Genomic DNA, 18,326 nt, shown 5'->3' with positions numbered 1-18,326 from the left:
CTTCAGTTAAGCGCCACATTCAATTAGACGCCAGTGCCACGAAAACATTGTATTTTACACCCCTATTAAGCGCCAGACAGAGTTGAAATTTTGGCACATAATGATCATCAATTGGATGCCGGAAGTCTCTCACTGTTACTGTACGATGGGCTTTTACGCAAAAAATTTTGTTTTGTTTCTAACAAATTTTAAGAAATCGGTCTATAATCGCTTGAAACATGTCTACTGTAGAAGTAGAAAATACTCGCATGGTTTTTAATTTACTGAATTTCGCAATCCATAAACACAAAATTAAAACTACGCAAAAATGTTCCGTTTCAAATGAGCTGTTATCACAGTAAACAGTGTTAAAATATTCCTTAAATGCTCAGTTTACTTTACAAAAATAACTAATTTCTTGATTTGAAAAAAAAAAAATCATGCCGTTTTCCCACCAAAGCCAAAAGATCGCAAATATCGGCAAATCTCTTCCGTGTTGCGTTCATACATTATTTAAATGAGCTATGGTAATTTGATCACATTGGCATCAATGTTAATTAACGACTTGACCTGTCAAAGAACACATTCCAGGTCGACTGCACAGAAAGCATGGTGGATATTGTATTGCATCAAGCGTTTACATGCAACCAAAATCATTCGCTTACGATGAAATTAAGTTGAATTTTACTTGCATTTTATTTTTTGTACGTTATTATAATTACTACTGAGTAATAATCGTAACTGTGGAACGCAGCATGACCGGATTTCGCTACCATGATCATTTACTTCTAAGCGATGCATTTATTTTATTTTTCTGTTGATCGTACGGCAAACTGTGAATGTTTCTAAAGGATGATGATTTTTGTATAACTTTCTAGACTGCCTGAAAACAGGTCATTTACTTAGTATTTTAAATAAATGCTACAGTGACTAAGCGTCAGACTGTAATGTAAAATATTGCCAAGAATGGAACAAGAACAACGGCTTGATGAAACAGTTACCAGTACTAGAACTTAAAGTGTTTGAAATAAGCGCCATTTGAAAAAAAGTTGCCCAAATTTAACCACAAATAAGCGCCACCATGAAATGAAAGTGCAATAAAGTGGCGCCTAATTGAAGACGAATACGGTAATTTGTATAATAATTCATTTGGTTCATTGAGGTAATCCATAGACATGATTAGTTTAATGTTGATAAACATGCATATTGATGATCTATTATTAGCCCATTTAAAAAAATCAGATTTGAATTGAATTCATTGCAGAGATACTCTGGAATAAATTACTCTAAAAACCATGGATGAAAAATCAAATGTATTTTCTGTATGTATTATAAATTTTAATAATGTGAATTGCATTTTTTTCATGTTATGCATCTCAAATAACAGACAAAAATTAGTTGCCAGCTTTTGATATTTCAAGTAGTAGTCATCATATTTCAATGACACTTGGTACATAGTTACTTAAGGACTGTGCAGATCCCTGATTAGTTTTTGGGTAAATATTTGTGCATATTAATTACATTATTAGCATAATTAGTTTATTTTCTGCTTTTTGCCTGATATCTCAAGTAATAATAATCATATTTCAATGAGACTTGCTGCAGAGAGCTGATTAGTTTTAATTTGATATTAATTACCTAATTTGCATAATGTTCCACTGATGTATAAAGAACCACGAATTGGATTTTTATGAAAGTTTTAAAGAGAACTATGCAGAAACCCAATTAGTTTTTGGTAAATATTTATGCTTATTAATCACCTAATTAACATAATTAACACTGATATCTCAATTACTGATCATCACATTTGAATAAAATTTGGTACATAAATGCTCTTGGGCAATAGACAGGCCTGATTAATTTTGGGTTAAAATTTGTTCATATTAATTCTCTAATTAGCATAATAATTCATAATTTTTTTGTTCTGCTCTGTTCATAATAGTTACATAATTAGTTTTCAGCTTTTCCTTCAATACTCAGCTCACTGGAGTTCTTTCTAAGCTTTCTTTGATCTTTTATGTTTGTCTGTTGCTCCATCACACATAATACTGATATACCTGCTTTCCTTTGCTTTATTGCCGATGTCGCATTTCATTACTTCAGCGCCTGTTGCTACAATTTCCGCTCATTTTACATCATTTGCATACATAGTTCCCACGTCCAGTCCATTTTTCTTTTGTAGATTCAGCAGTGTACAAAACTTTGTAAATGGCTTTATTGACTTTGCAATACAGTACGCAGTGTTAATTTTTATCCTCAGGTCAGCGTTAGCTTGATCGGTGTTGGTAGTTGCTTGCCGCTCAAAACTTTGTTTTACTGTTGTTTTTATTTAAAAAAACACTCTCTACAGATGTTTTTTGCTTCGACCATGAATAGTCAATGTTTCTTTCTTAAACTTTGATGATCCAGTAACCATGTCCGTATTTCCGGCCTTGTCAGGAAAGGCACTACAGTAGATGCAGGTCATTACTTGTTTGACTTGATTGTACTTGACCCACGAAAACAGCTTCAACCAAGTGGTCTGAAATTTCCGAACACTACCAGTCGTACTCGTAGTGGATTGATTCTTCGTGGAAGGGCCTTCCGGAATGAGCTCAGCCTCAGTGCCATCGGCGGTTCGATAACGCTTTTCTCTTGAGGAAAAATAAGAATGAATGCTGCTTTGTTTCATTGTTCATTCGGGGTTCCGTGATAAAAATACAAGACGTACAGTCAACTAAAGTACTATGACAGCCTGCAGGTCCAGGAAGCGAAGTCGAATCGCGCATGTGTAGAATGGTGAATTGTGGGTATAATAGGTCAAGGGTCAGTTACGATTACCGACCTCCCTAACAGCACAACTATTTAGATATTTTTCGCACAGTAGCATTTTGGCGACCACGCAAATATTGTTATCGCCAGTCAAATAAATTAGTCGCCGTGGCGACCAAAATGATCGCACCTTTGAGGGCTGCTATATCTCCAGAACAATGAGCACATAAAAATTCTGAGACGCAGTTTCAAAGATCATTATCATATAAGGCAACAGTGAAAAGATCAGAAACATAGAAAAAAGGGACATCGAGAAACCGCCAATCCCACCAAAAAAAATCTATGTTAAGGAGGTTCACATGAATGTTTGTAACTTAAATCCCTTAAGCAAATATGAACACGAAACGTACATGATTGTATTCTGCTATATATCAGCTTTCTGAAAACATATATTGCCATAGCTGGATGCTTAGCAACTGGCGAGGAAAGTCCTAATCTTAATTAAACTATTACTTGCGTTTCCTTTCTCACTACCTTAAAGAAAAGTCTTCAGAACTGCACATCCTACTGTTTTTCTGTTCTTTGGTTAGTCTTTGTGTACTTCACACATTATAGGCAACCATGAATTATGTTGTTTTTTTCTATTTCAGGGGTGCATTGGTACTGAGTGACAATGGTGTATGTTGCATTGATGAGTTTGATAAAATGAACGAAGGTACAAGATCTGTCCTCCATGAAGTCATGGTAAGAGGCTGTTTTGCGTTAAAGTTAAGGTGGATATTCTTATCTTATTGCCAAGTTTGCTGAGTGACACAATTATTGCTATTAAATATTTTGCCCATTAACTACTGATATAATAATCAAAAACTTTGCAAAAAACAACAGAATTGAAGTTACTAATTTGTTAATGTCTTTTCCAAAGGAACAACAAACTCTGTCCATCGCTAAGGCTGGCATTATCTGTTCATTGAATGCCCGTACATCTATATTAGCGGCGGCTAATCCTGTGGATTCCCAATGGAACCCAAAGAAAACTATAGTAGACAATATACAGCTCCCACATACACTGCTGTCCAGGTAAGATGCAACAAATTTTGTGCAAACCAACTAGAATAATATGAGCCACAACTAGTAAAATTAACATTTGTATTATAACTGTGTGCATATTAAATTTAGTCTACTGGAAGTACAGCAACTCCTGGCTTGATGTAATTCCTTCAAGATGGCAGACTTATGACCTTTTTAGTGCCAGCAATGTTCTTACTTTAATATCTGGGAATGAATAGAATTTAGCAACAAATCGTGCCCAACCAGCCACTAATTCTGTGGCCACAGAAAATCCTTTCCAAACATACCAAAAAATTGTTGTTAAATAAAGTCATGCTAATTTGTCCCTGTTCAAAGTTTATGAAGATTTGTTTCACGGTTGGATCAAACATGGCCGACAGGCAGCCATTAGACGCAGTCCGGAAAGGAGACTTATGGATTGACCTCTGTGCGTGTGTTTATGCGTCACAACCTGTATCTTGGAAATGCCTGGACCAATCAAAATCAACTTCACACGTACATCATATATAATATTATACGTATGCACATCAATTTGTTTCACAATCTGAATCAAGATGGCCGAATGGCAGCCATATTTGTACTGAAAAATCATCAAAATCAAGCATTTCACGGCTGTTTAGATAGATTTTGTACAACCTTGGTATATACATTAGACATGGGACCTTGATGCACGTCATTTTATTTTTCAGATCGGATTCAAAATGGCTGACTGGCGGCCATTTTGTTTTAATGAATGGGCTTCTAGAGCCATATCTCTGAGATGCTTTGACTGATTACGTTCAAATTTTTAATATTCATTATACATCATGTTATAGATATATACATGTATTCAAAATGGCTGATTTTGTTTTAATTAATGCTGTTCCAGAGCAATATCTCTCAATATGGACAAGTACTCAATTAATGATCAGATACAAATGTCATTCATAATGTTAAACAATCATCATAATCATATTCCTGACATGGTTATATTCCAGCTATATTACTATAAACAAAACTATATATCTTAAGTTTTAACTAACGAGGATTGTGTCATGCATGGCTTGTTTTTTGAAAATTTAGTACCTTGTACATGCTTCATCAGTTTTTATTCAAATTTGGTTCATGCATTTTAGATTGCATGTCCATGACAATTTGTTTTACAATTTGATCAAAGATGGTCGACTGCTTTTTCACCATTCTACTATACCGTATTTATCCGGGTATAAGCCCAGGGTCTTGAACATGGAAAATTGCCAAAAAAAGGGGGTGGGTGTTTGCCAGGAGATCCCCGGCAAAAAAAACGAAAATTGACAACACGCAGATCGAACTGCGGCAGGGAATAGAACGGCAAATGAAAACATGCAACGGAAATAAATGAACAATATGCAACATTAGAAGTAAAACAAAATTAATGTATTGCTTATAATGTGACAAATAAACCAGAAATTAATGCAAAGAAATGACACAGACACACAAGGTTGGTGTGAAAACGTGAGGGGGGTGCAGGACTTCAGCGCAAGTGCCTTGGCGACCTGTCTCTTGACGCGATTCTCAGATTCGAATCACGTCAGTAGAGGGTAACGTGGTACTTGACTGAAGACTGCCACCGCAGAGGTCTCCACCCATGCGTCGTCACGGATACCAGTCCCCAGGGGCAAGTCTGGCTGTTTGACTTGGCCCCTGGAGAGGGGCAGCGTGGTACATGAGCGGAGCCAGCATGCACTGCGATGGCGACCCCCCCGCACAAGCTTTATTGCAAAATTGAAGCACGGTAAATTTTTTACAATCATTGTACCCAAAAGGGTTGGGTGGGTGGAAAAATGACGAGTTGTAAGCAGGCTGCTTGCAGGAACGAGAATGCTAGTCTCATTGCAGCTATGTACGCAAGGCAACTTGGTGACGCTAAGGTTTGAATATTAAGCAGGATTATGTAAAGCAGAACTTAAATGTCAGGGTTCACAGAAACAATACCAATGTTGTTATATAATGTGATATAATATTGAACTTGATTAAACACTGAATGAATGGCAAAGCAACATGATGTCAAGACATGTTATGGGTTGGCCTAGAGAGGGCAGATGGTCATTCCCCTGCATTAACACCGATTACACTGGTGTGTAATCGTAGTATTAATGCAAAGAAATGACACAGACACACAAGGTTGGTGTGAAAACAAGAGGGGGTTGCAGGACTTCAGCGCAAGTGTCTTGGCGACCTGTCTCTTGACGCGATTCTCAGATTCGAATCACGTCAGTAGAGGGTAACGTGGTACTTGACTGAAGACTGCCACCGCAGAGGTCTCCACCCATGCGTCGTCGCGGATACCAGTCCCCAGGGGCAAGTCTGGCTGTTTGACTTGGCCCCTGGAGAGGGGCAGCGTGGTACATGAGCGGAGCCAGCATGCACTGCGATGGCGACCCCCCAAATTAGCAGCGAGTAAATCACAAATAAAAAGCAATTCAATAAATTATTCGGCTCAATGGTATACGTGAAAGCAAGCATGGGAAGGCAATATGTGGATAATACATTTACATGGAAAGCAAAATCTCAAATTGTCATCAGCAATAACGAAATACGAGACCGAGCTAACGACAACGATTCTGATAAAGACTTATTGAAGACATGTGCATAATGAATACCAGCACCATAACACATAATCATGACACATTGTAACAAAAGTACTTAACGAATAAAAGTTCGGTGAATGCACTAAAATGTACATGTTTAATAAATGTCTCATATGTAGTAGGTAGTAATTAAAAGTTCAGTGTCCAGTGAGGAGACGCGGAACAGCTCGTAGAGTTGATTCTGGTGTTGTGATGTATATTTGGTAGGCGTCGCTTCTCCATCTCCCTAGGGTTTTGATTAGCCAATCCGGTATATTTGCTTCCGCTGCTGAAGTTGCTGCCCCTCGACGGAAGCTGTGGGTTGTATACAAGTTCACTTGTTGTACATGTGAACGTGACAACAAGTCTCGCAGATGTGTGGTCAGGTTGTGGCGAGTGAGGGCTTCGCCACCAACGAACTGAAAGGCTGGCTCTGATGGTCCAACAGGGTGGAAAGTGCGGTATTTGGTATAAGCAGTAACGGCACAGACAGAAGTCTGTGAGGAAGCAATTTTTACGATACAACCATGGCGGAAAGGGTCCGTCTTAGATGACCTCAGGGTCACCTGTAGTTCCGTTGATAAAACGATGTCACATTCCCGCAGTATCCGGTCATCCTGGTAACCGGGCGTGGATGCGAACTCGCTCACTCTGAGGAAGCCGAAAAATGCCAGCGTGAACGCTGACCATAGCACGAGTTTATCCCGTCGATGGATAGACGGGTGCAATCTGAGAGCTGTCTTCAACTTTCTCATAATTTCGATTGTTATTGGCAGTCTGCGGCGTGTAGTGTCGCCGATGGTCCTTTTAATGCCCTGAAGGGTACGGTACAGTAGTGTGTTGTCCGAAACGTTATCGGCGAACCCAAGTTCAGTATGCATGTGGATGATTGCAGCCAAGTACACCTTGATACTTTTATATGAAAGACCTCTTTGCGCTAGATGGGTGACAAAGAGTAATGTTGTGCCCTGCTTTAAGGGCAGGGCTTCTAGCATGTAATGGTGACAGAAATGTTTATACTGAGATTGACCGACCTGGTATGTTTTGCGTGTTGAGTCTGCTATGCTGTTGCGAATGAAGGTGGTAGCCTGCTTTACTAGTGAATGTAACTCTGATCCGGGTGAAAGGTGTTCTCTGGCAGCAGTATGGTTGGGATAATCATGGGGTCGCTGTCGGCGCCTGGTGCTAGCTTCCTGAACCTGCCCATCTGTAAACGAGAAAGTGCATCAGCGATAGAGTTATCAACGCCACTAAGGTGCACAATTTTCACATGAAAGTTACTTTGGGCGGCCACAAAGAATATTCGCCGAACAAGGTGCATTATCAGTGAACAGCGTGATGATCCCTTCTGCCAAATATTCACCACCGATTCATTGTCACAATGGAAGAGCACTCTGCGGCCATGCCAAAGATGCCCCCAAATTGAGCATGCTACCATTATCGGATATAGTTCTTTCCAGGCGATTGATGTTGACAGGTTTTCCTTCCAGGTGATGGTGAACCAGTGGCCTGAATAGTAGCCACCACATCCTAGTGACCCAGATGCATCCGTAAACAGTTCAAGTTCTCAGGGGATTGAGACCATGTTGGAGATAGGAAAGAAGCAGTTCCGTTCCATGTAGGTAGAAATTCTAGCCACCACTTTACATCCTGGCGAAAGTCATTTGTCAACGTTATGATACCATTAATGTTGGTAGTGGTTGTGCTGACATCTATCATTCGACGAAGAAAAATACGTCCGGCGGGTATACATTTGCAGGCAAAGCTCAATGTTCCTATGAGGGAAAGGAGCTCACGCTTAGTGCAGTTGAGCCTTTCCAGCCATGTGGGTAAGGTTTGGAGGATATCTGTGAGTTTATCATGAGGTAGAGATATACTCATGTTAATTGTATCCAATTCTACACCAAGGAATGTCAGATTAGTAGAGGGCCCTTCAACTTTCTCCCTTGCTACAGGTACACCTAGTAATTGGCATACATGGAGCATAGTGTTCATCAATTTCTGGCAGTTGTCAGTGTTGGTCGAACCAATTGCGAGGTAGTCATCCAAATAATGAATGAGGTCTTCAGTTTGGGCTCGGTGACAGATAATCCATTTGATAGCCTTGGCAAGTTGGTTGAATAAATATGGCGCTGAACGAAGACCGAAGGGAAGTACGCAGTCGAAGAAATAGTAACCTAGCCATTTAAAGCCAAGTAGGTGCCAGTCATTTCTCCTGACTGGGCAAAGTCGAAAGGCATGCTTGAGGTCGATCTTTGCAAGGAGAGAGCCTCTGCCATGTCGCTGGATAATTGTTGTTGCATCATCCACGGTTGAATATCGTAAGGTGTAGCTGTCCTTGTCAATATGACTGTTCACACTATCATGAGTTGGTTGTGAAAGATCCATTATTATGCGGTGACCCCCTGTTTTCTTTGGTCGAAGTCCAAGGGAGTTTACTACGAAGTTTGCTAATGGGGGAGTGCGAAAAGGTCCAATGGTGTGGCCATGTGAGATTTCTTTGAGAATTGATGCAGTGATGACATCCAGGTTGATGTGAGCTGATTTTGCATTGCGAGTGTATCTGCTGTGGTGATGACCATTGAAACCGAGATTACAGCCATGTGATAGGTCATGGAGTAGTGTGGCTACGAATGTTTTGTCTGGATGAGTCTGGAGTTCAGCAGCGAAGTTACTAATTCGGAGTGGAGTTGACGGGAATAAAGTTCGGATTGTGCTGGTTTTGGTTATGATGTGTTCGAAAGGGCTGTGGTGGAAATGGCTGTCGTTTTTCTTTGGTGTTGTGTGATAAGGCACCATGGTCTGTAGCGGAGCATGTATAACATTTATGCAGACGACCATTTTGGCAGGGAGTACTGCAATTATTACGATTGAAATCTCTGCAGATCGGTGGTGATTGCCCAGTGATAACATTAGAGTCGATGTGTGAGCGTTGTTTATTCTTACTCCAGTAGTAAGGATTTGGTGAAGCAGTTGTGTCGGTAGTATACCTACTACAATCTGTTTTCTTGTGACCCTTTTGACCACATAGGAAGCATAAAGGGATTATGAGATGTGGATGCTGCTGGAAATGAACAAAATCCAAAGAAGGGCTTGGTAGACTCCAGTTGACAGTATCAGGGTACCGTGCAGCATTTAGGCGGAAGGCCTTGTCATAACCCAACCAGGCTTCAGGCTTGTAGATTTCTGCTTTTGATGCGATGTAGCCCAAGTAGTTCGACAAATGAATGCGTTCTTCCGGAAAGTAGAATTCTCTGTATGCCTGAAATATTGCAAAACACTGTGCCCAAGTAGCGAAGGAGTCAATGTTTTTACGTTTGCTCTGGGTGGTGTACGTAATCAAGGATTCCGGTTCATTGGGGTCGACGGAGATGTGCGTCTTTCTGTTCTGAATGTTGGTTGGTTTCAAAGAATCAGGGTGTAAATCACTTAATTCGATGAACTTACCCTTGTTTGATAGCGATGAAAGAAGAGCTGAGTCCACGTAAGGCAAGTGGAGATTGGCTGATGGTATGCGAGGAGCTGGAGAAATGGTCGGATGTGTCATCGCGTCGAGGTTGTGGAAATTCGTGCGAGTGGCCGCCGCCATGCTTGGTAAGTTGTTGTTATGCACAGCGCCATCAACGGCCAATCCATGAACATCCGGGTGAAAGCTTGTAATGGCGGCCGTTTGTTGACATGTAGGATTAGTGGAGACGATCGTTGATTCGATGGGGTGCTGGTTACCTTGTTGAGCCATGGCTTGAGCGGTACTGACTGCAATGACCGACGCTGGAGATAGGCTACCCGGAGATAGTAAGCCAGAACTGGAAGTATTAACAGTATTCGCTGCGGAATTTTCTGTACGTGCAGCAGCAGAACTTGCTTGAAGCAGAACATGAGGTTGGCTCTGCGGCTGTATGTTAGCCAGTGCAGAGGCTATTTTTTCGCTGATCAAGATGTCGATGTTACTTGGAAGGTCACACGATGTTGCGGACCTATTTCTTGATACTCGGGTTTGTACGGGTTGCTCTTCCGTTGTAGAGAAACGAGCAGGCGTGCGGGTGGTGCGACCGGACTTTCGTGTAACTTTAGACTTGCCCAAAATAACGTCGTTGAGATGTTGATCGGTGAACGAAGGATGAGAATTATCGGAGCAAAATGACGAGTTGTAAGCAGGCTGCTTGCAGGAACGAGAATGCTAGTCTCATTGCAGCTATGTACACAAGGCAACTTGGTGACGCTATGGTTTGAATATTAAGCAGGATTATGTAAAGCAGAACTTAAATGTCAGGGTTCACAGAAACAATACCAATGTTGTTATATAATGTGATATAATATTGAACTTGATTAAACACTGAATGAATGGCAAAGCAACATGATGTCAAGACATGTTATGGGTTGGCCTAGAGAGGGCAGATGGTCATTCCCCTGCATTAACACCGATTACACTGGTGTGTAATCGTAGTATAATAAAAATCGACAGTGAGGAATCATTTGAATTAGGATTGTCCCGCCGACAAACATGCCCAATACGCGTGAACTCAAAACGAATTAAAATGTCAGGGGTTAAACTGCGTAAAATGATTTCCGGTCTCGACAAATTACGAATCAACCGTTATACAAGATCAATAATAATTTACAAATTTACACAGTAAAAATTATAAAAATTCATAGCTGTTTGAAAACACTTCTCAGATCTTTATTTGTACGTTCATTGCCATCTTCGTCAAACTCAAAACCCTCAAATGTTCACTGGTATCCGTCAAACAAAATCCCTACAACTTATTCCTGAAGTTCGTCGATATCGTCCCACACAATTTGAGCTTAGCACTTTTAATCCACGGATTTCGCAGTCTGTCAGCTTTGCACTTTTCATTCATGTCTAATCATAATAAAGAGACAAGAAAAATGGGGTCGTTCTGCTGAGATGGCTCAAGATGCTTTTGTTTACAGTTTAGCAATCATCTTTGACCTTTATGCATCTGCTTTACTGATTGGCTAAGAATGACATCACTACTAGTATTTCATCATAAAGGTCAAATCGTGACATTGCTTTCTTATCAGACTCGACGCTTATTAATCACGGTTAAAGTTATCATTCAGCAAGTTCCGGCGGTTGGAATGTCTCACTATATGGATATCGCGGTGAACTTGAAATAGGAAGTTTTTTTTATCCAACGACAGAAGAATAGTTTTCATGACAGAAATGCAATAGCGATGATAAAAGATGGTAAAAAAGTTGGCAGTCTTCGGCGTGACATTGCAAAATTGCTGGCCCCAGTTATGGATTCGCAAGCTGCTACAAAATATTTATAAAGCCAAAATAACGTGATTTCAACCATTCTCCCAGGTACTGGTTGCTACAATATTGCAACATTGTTTTCATTGTCGATGACGCTAAAGCCAAACGAGTGCGACACTTGCTTAGCGGCTCTCCTTATACGATTTGCTTGAATCGTTTCTAAGGAAGCACACACCAAACGCCGGCCCTTTTTAGGGCCACGACATATTTCAAAAAGAGAACTACAATTTCTGCTTCAATATTTATTTTTATAGACTTGCTGACTGTTATGATTCTGAAAAAAATCAGCGGTGAACGCGCTGCCCTGAAGGCAGAAAGCTGCCACAGCTATTTTGCGTTCACCCCTTGTTTTACCCAATTAAAAATTTTTATTAACAAGTATCACGACAGACTTCAAGAAAGTCAACAGTTAATACAACCGCAGTCAACGAATAGAAAATAGTTTTTGTGTGTGTGTGTGTGTGTGTGTGTGTGTGTGTGTGTGTGTGTGTGTGTGTGTGTGTGTGTGTGTGTGTGTGTGTGTGTGTGTGTGTGTGTGTGTGTGTGTGTGTGTGTGTGTGTGTGTAGAAAAAGACCCCCTGGGCGTGTGCCCGGATATGACCTCAACTTCTTTATTGTGTCAAAAGTGGGGGGTGGGCGTTTGTCCAGGCATGGGCTCTTACTCGGATAAGTATGGTATATGATCACATCCAGAAAATGACAAGTTTATTTGTTTTCTCAAATTAGATGCATACATGCCTTACAAAGTCCAAAATCGGGACTATTGATTTGGGATTCGTCCATTCGTTCAGACGCTCATTCACAAATCTTTACACAAAAACAATACATAATATTTTACAGATGCATTTTCTTTTTTTTCTTTTTTTTTTTGACGATCACAACAAAAATGGCTATTTTGAATGTCAAATTTGCTAATTTTGATTCTCAAACGTGTCAGCAGCTGTTTCTCAGATGACTAGTGAGATTTGAATCAAAGTTGGTATCAAAATTTTGGGGGCGCGTGCTGTTGTGTGTCCGTCCGGAGCAATATCTCGGACACCTTTTGGTTGATCTCGTTCAAACTTAGCATACAGACAATGTATGATGACCTACATATGTATGCCAATTTTCGTTATTTGATTAAATATGAACAGGCAGTCATTTTGTCCATCAAATTTGCTAAATTTAAAGCTTTCCTGAACTGTTTCCCGGAGCTGAACAGGGTGATTTCAATCAAACTTTGTATGGTGATCATGCATATTGGTTTATAGGTGCACGTCACATTTTTTTTTTGAGATTTGGTCCAAAATGGCCGACTGGTGGCCATTTTGTATTTGCCGTTTTTGTGCTGATTTCTCCATAAGATATAGCCTGATTCAGTTCAAAGTTTGTACTATCCTTCAAGATAACACAACACCATGTTTTGTTTTGAGATTTGACCAAATTTGGCAAAATGGCAGCCATTAAAATCAGTCTGTCATATCGCAACAACATTAAGTTAATTCTACTATATTAAAAGTTTATCAAATGTGTGTCATCACAACGATGGTACGACATGAAGGTATGTAAGTGTGTGTGTATAACCGTATGTTGGTTTTCAATGAAACATAGATGCTCTGGGCTAATGCACAGATTTGATTAGGTTTTGGTTGAATCCAGGCATATTAATTACCTAATTTGCATGATAATTAGCTAATTTTAAGCTGTTCTGTAACTGTTCCACTGATATCTAAAGAGCCATTCCTTGGATTTTGATGAAACTTTGTACATAGATGCTCTGGACTAATGCACAGATATGATTAGTTTTACGTAAAATTAACCTGATTTGCATAATGATTAGTCAATTTTCGGCTTTTCACTGATATCTCGGGTACTAATGAATCACCTTTCAATGAAACTTGCATAGGACAATCCACTGACAGATTAATTGACTAATTTGTATAATTAATCAATTTCAAGTACTATTACTTCACTACTTTTCAATGAAACTTGGTACGTGCTCTAGTGCAGATGCAGAGACCTAATTAATTTTGGGTAAAATTGTGTGCATATTAATCAACTAATTTGCATAATTAGTTAATTTCCGGCTTTCACACTGATATTATTTTATTTTAATGAAACTTGGCACATTGATGCTCTAGAACAATGCAGACCTACTTAGTTTTGGGTTAAAATTAGATGGTATTACCTAATTCGCATAATATATCATAATTTTTTGCTTCTAATCACATTTCAATAGAACTTCATACATGTATACTCTGACATAATGTGGTGTTCTAATTAGTTTTAGGTTTATAATACATCAATAATAATTACATAATTTGCATAATAATTTACTTTGAAGCTTCCCACTAATTTAGTTAGTATTATTCATCACATTATAATGGAAGGATACATGTGCCCCTGAAAAAATATACAGACCTAAACCTATGCATAATATTTGCTTAAAGGGGAACTAAATAGAGCCTATTTTGGTGTTTGTATTTATCAAGTTATGTATATTGATTATAAATTTGAAAAAAAAAATTTAAAAAAATGATTATCTTCAGAGTTATGATGATTTAAATATGAGAAACCATAAACCTGCGAAGGACTTCGGTTTGCGCCATCTTACCATAAAAAAACGCCCTCATGTGGTATAAACAGGTAAGGTAACAAAGCATGATGACGAAATTGTATCTGATTAAATATAAGCAACTTAGGGAGCCATACCTGGGTGGACTGGTGAATTGACTTCTAGTCTAGGTTGTTTCGACTTTTACGTTAATGTTATTTACAAGCATATCAACATACAAACATTATGGATGTTCGATTGATCGAGACAGGCATTTTGTTTTGTTTTTTGTCTAACTGTCTAATAAATGCTGTTTCCAGTACTGCACTGTGCGGCGTGCAAATTATTCAAAGTATGGATGCTGGAGTATGCAATCTTGAGTTCGTAGGGTGGTGGTGGAAACATTTTCGTCCATGTATTCACAGGACTGCACTGGCAAATCATGGGACAAGTGTCACAGGAAGACCAAGCAGATTGTTCACAGACTTCCGTGTAATTTGAAATAAAACTTTCATCCGAACAAGGGGCGGCGTCGTCGACGATATACTCTCATCACTCACACTGGACTGATCTGAATATTCACAGTATACCGTACTTCCCTGATCATAAGCTCGGGGCCATGAACACGTAAAGGAAAAGTAAAGGGATGAGCTTGTACTCGAGGACCAACTCAGAAAAAATGATTTTGTTTTGGGGTTAAACACTGTAACCATCTTGCAAACAACGAAAAATTATCCCAAAAAAAAATATTCGTTCACCGCGCCGGGCTCGGGGAAAATAATACTTATTTTTGAAAAAAAATGCGTCACTGATTTGAACGATACTTACAATGAAGAAACAAACATGTTCATAAAAAACACGCACATTTTATTACAATACGATTTACATACCGTCTGAATTTACGGTGAAATAATGGGTAGGGTCTGTGAGGAAACAGTGGACGAAGGCATTTATCATTATCTTCGTTTTGGTATGTTTTCGATCGTACGCAAAACAATTTTCCACCATGAGGTTTTTCAGCACGATTTGACCTGGAACAACTTCCTTTGACATAACAGGTCATGTCTTTCATTAACCAATCAAAATGATGTGTCGTAATGATGAAATTTTCCGATTATTGACGATGATTTTTTAACGCAATGCAGAAGTGAATTACCGCAATGTTAAAATGCGATCTGTAGCACTGATTGCAACGAAAAAAAGATTTTTTCCCCTAAAAACTGGCGATTCGCAATTTCCGAGATATAAACGACTGTTAATAGTAACCGTGGGTAAACTGAGTGTGGAGGAAGAATTTAAACACCTTTCTCGGTCGCCAACATGTCTCATCATTCACCCTAGGCCTTTCATGATAGTCTCAAAGTAAACCATGCCCAATAACCAGGTACACGCCTTGACGATCACATTTTTGGCTTTTCGAAGGCTACTACTCAAAGAAATATGGATTACGGTACTCCAGAATTGCAACATCGATGTTTATCCTGAGTAAATGACAGAATAGAAACGATGCGAATCACGTTTTGTACGTTCGCCATGTACTCTGAACTTGAAATTAATGCGAGTTTTCTCGTAAAACTAAAAGCATAAATCACACTAACATGCCAATCACGATTATTATGAAATGAAACACACCTTTTACACGCATATTTTAAAGAATATCGTCGACGCCCAGTAAAAACCAATAAATAAATACCAAGTAAAAACATAGGGCTGGGCTTCATACTCGGGAGGGGCTTACGATCGGGGAAGTACGGTACTTTAACGCAATTGGGCTTTCACTCTCAGAATACTGTGTTTCAAACGCATAAGGCTTTAACCCAAGTTTTAAAAAGCACATTGTGCATATTAAAGTTGAGTTTATACTAATAGTACACAATGCTTGGCAGCATGAACGGCTATGTACAATGGCATATACGAATGCGATCAGATACTAAAACGTCATAGCTTTGGAAAGTACCCGGATGTTAAATATGTTCGTTCGTTAATTATTCCCCTCCATGAATGGCCTCCATGGCAAGCACTTCAAATGCCTATCCAAGCTACAGTTATAATTAAAACAAAATTAAACCACTGCAATATTATTTTGAATACAGTTTAGAGTATACACAACTATAAATTAAGGCCTCATTTAGGTTCGCTTTAATTTGTATAATAAATTCTTTTGGTTCATTGGGGTAATCCACAGACATGATTAATTTAATGTTAAAAAACGTGCATATTGATTATCTATTATTAGCTCATTTCTGATATCTAAAAAAATCAGATTTAAATTAAATTCATCACAGAGGTGCCCTGATTGAATTAACCATGGATGAAAAATCAGATGTATTTTGTGTATTTTCCAACCAAGAGTTAATGAAACTGCACTAAATCACCATTGTCAGCAGCTGTTTTTATTTTTATAGTTCAAAAAAACTTGGTGCACTTATCTTTCTGCTTTCTGTGTCAAATACTTTTCAAAACAAAGTGCAACAATGAATCAATATTTCTAACTGGTGACAACAACATGTAAATTTATGTCACAAGCCATTACACTATATTCAGAAGAACCAACAAATGGAAATGTCCAGCATCTAATTGTCAAAGTTTGCAAATGCCTCTTACGAGTTTCTTGTAAGTTGTACTGTAATCAGGTTTCCAAATAATTAGTAGTCTAGTTTTTTTTTTTTTTTTTTTTTATTTGTCCCTTGAACGTGCTAGAGCTGTAAGAAAACAAAATTGGTATGAAGAAGACATAATAGGACTTGAACTTACAGGGGTATCAAAGGCAATTGTGTGATGCACTGCTTCTATATGCTAAAGCCATTTTATAAAATTCCAAGTTTAAACTTGAAACTATTATGATTTCAGTGTAATTACAAAATTGAGGGCTAGCTTACATACAGGGAATAATTGCTATGATTTTAGATAGATCTATAATAAGGAAGCATAGCAGTTTTACTGGAATTTTTAATTTGTGTTTGAAACTTCAACTTTAAATGGCGACATTCGTCAAAATATAAATATAATGGAATTCTTGGTGACCAGTAATGTCTTGATTCTCAAAGACAGAGCTACTTCACAATCCCCTAAACATTGCCAGGACCAATCACGAACAAGGAATAGACAATGAATTTTCAAATTAACACTTCAGTTTTTTCCCCACGCTAATGAGAAAACTTGTCAACTGACTTTCTGTTTCAGTCCGTCTTTGGTCGTTTACTGAACATGCAAGTGACTGCCTTTTGTTCCACTCTGCGGTGATATTATTGTTTCTACATGTATCAATTTTGTACTTTTGACATCAAGTTGACAGTAAAAGTATGGCTACAGTAATACACTTTTCTAAGCCACATAGTAATTTTCAATTGTGTTAAAAACAATATCACAGTGAACCAATTACTTTGCATGTGTCTAGTACTTTATGTGGGACATGTGATTCAATTCAAAATGGCCGACTGGCAGCCATCTTGTCTTTTGAAAATGTCGTATTTTGGACATGCTTTGTCAGTTTTCATTCAAATTTGGCACATACTTTTGTACATGTTAGTATACATGTCCATTACAATTTGTTTCAAAATCGAATCAAGAATGGCCAATTGACAGTCATCTGACTTTTGGCCTTACTACTTTATTTCCAAAATTGATGTACCATTCATTGTCAGTTTGTTTTATAATCAGATCAAAGATGGCCGAATGACTGCTGTTTTTATTTTTGGCCATATTACTATATCTCTGTCACCCATGTATCATTTGATCAAATATGGCCGATCTTGTTTAAAATGTGATAACTTGAACATGCTTAGACATTTTTGAATCGAGCCTATGCCTAGCTTACTCTTAATGTTGGTGTCTTTTTTGACATGCCAGTTATTCTGACCTACGCTTTAACTCTGCTTGCCATTCACCCTCAGGGGTGATTCACATTGATACTACTGTTTGATTTGCAAATTACATGTCTCATTGCATTTTGTCACAGCGAGCAAACTCCTTTCGCATCACAGATTGCTTTTCGCCTCTCGGATATGGTTATATGGACGTTTACACTAATAAATTGATGAACTTTTAATTTTATGATGTAAGTGTAATTCACAGATAGATCACCATCGTTTGACACCCCCTGCCAGGTGAATTTAAATTAAAG

At 38.7% G+C, this 18,326-nt stretch overlaps 1 protein-coding gene across 1 annotated transcript in view; it reads left to right on the top strand.

The window, feature by feature from the left end:
• The window catches only part of LOC100367050 (DNA replication licensing factor mcm4-like), an 82,243-nt gene that overhangs the window by 52,579 nt on the left and 11,338 nt on the right, over positions 1-18,326 (top strand). The window contains exons 13-14 of the mRNA XM_002731927.4: positions 3,381-3,474; positions 3,653-3,807. Coding sequence (XP_002731973.1) covers positions 3,381-3,474; positions 3,653-3,807 — 249 coding nt within the window. The remainder of the gene's footprint in view (positions 1-3,380; positions 3,475-3,652; positions 3,808-18,326) is intronic.

The sequence above is a fragment of the Saccoglossus kowalevskii genome, chromosome 6 (assembly GCF_978046115.1).
Source record: "Saccoglossus kowalevskii chromosome 6, keSacKowa6.1, whole genome shotgun sequence".
Lineage (NCBI taxonomy): Eukaryota > Metazoa > Hemichordata > Enteropneusta > Harrimaniidae > Saccoglossus > Saccoglossus kowalevskii.
The sequence above is the reverse complement of the archived record's forward strand: the minus strand, read 5'-3'. Positions and strand labels throughout refer to the sequence as shown.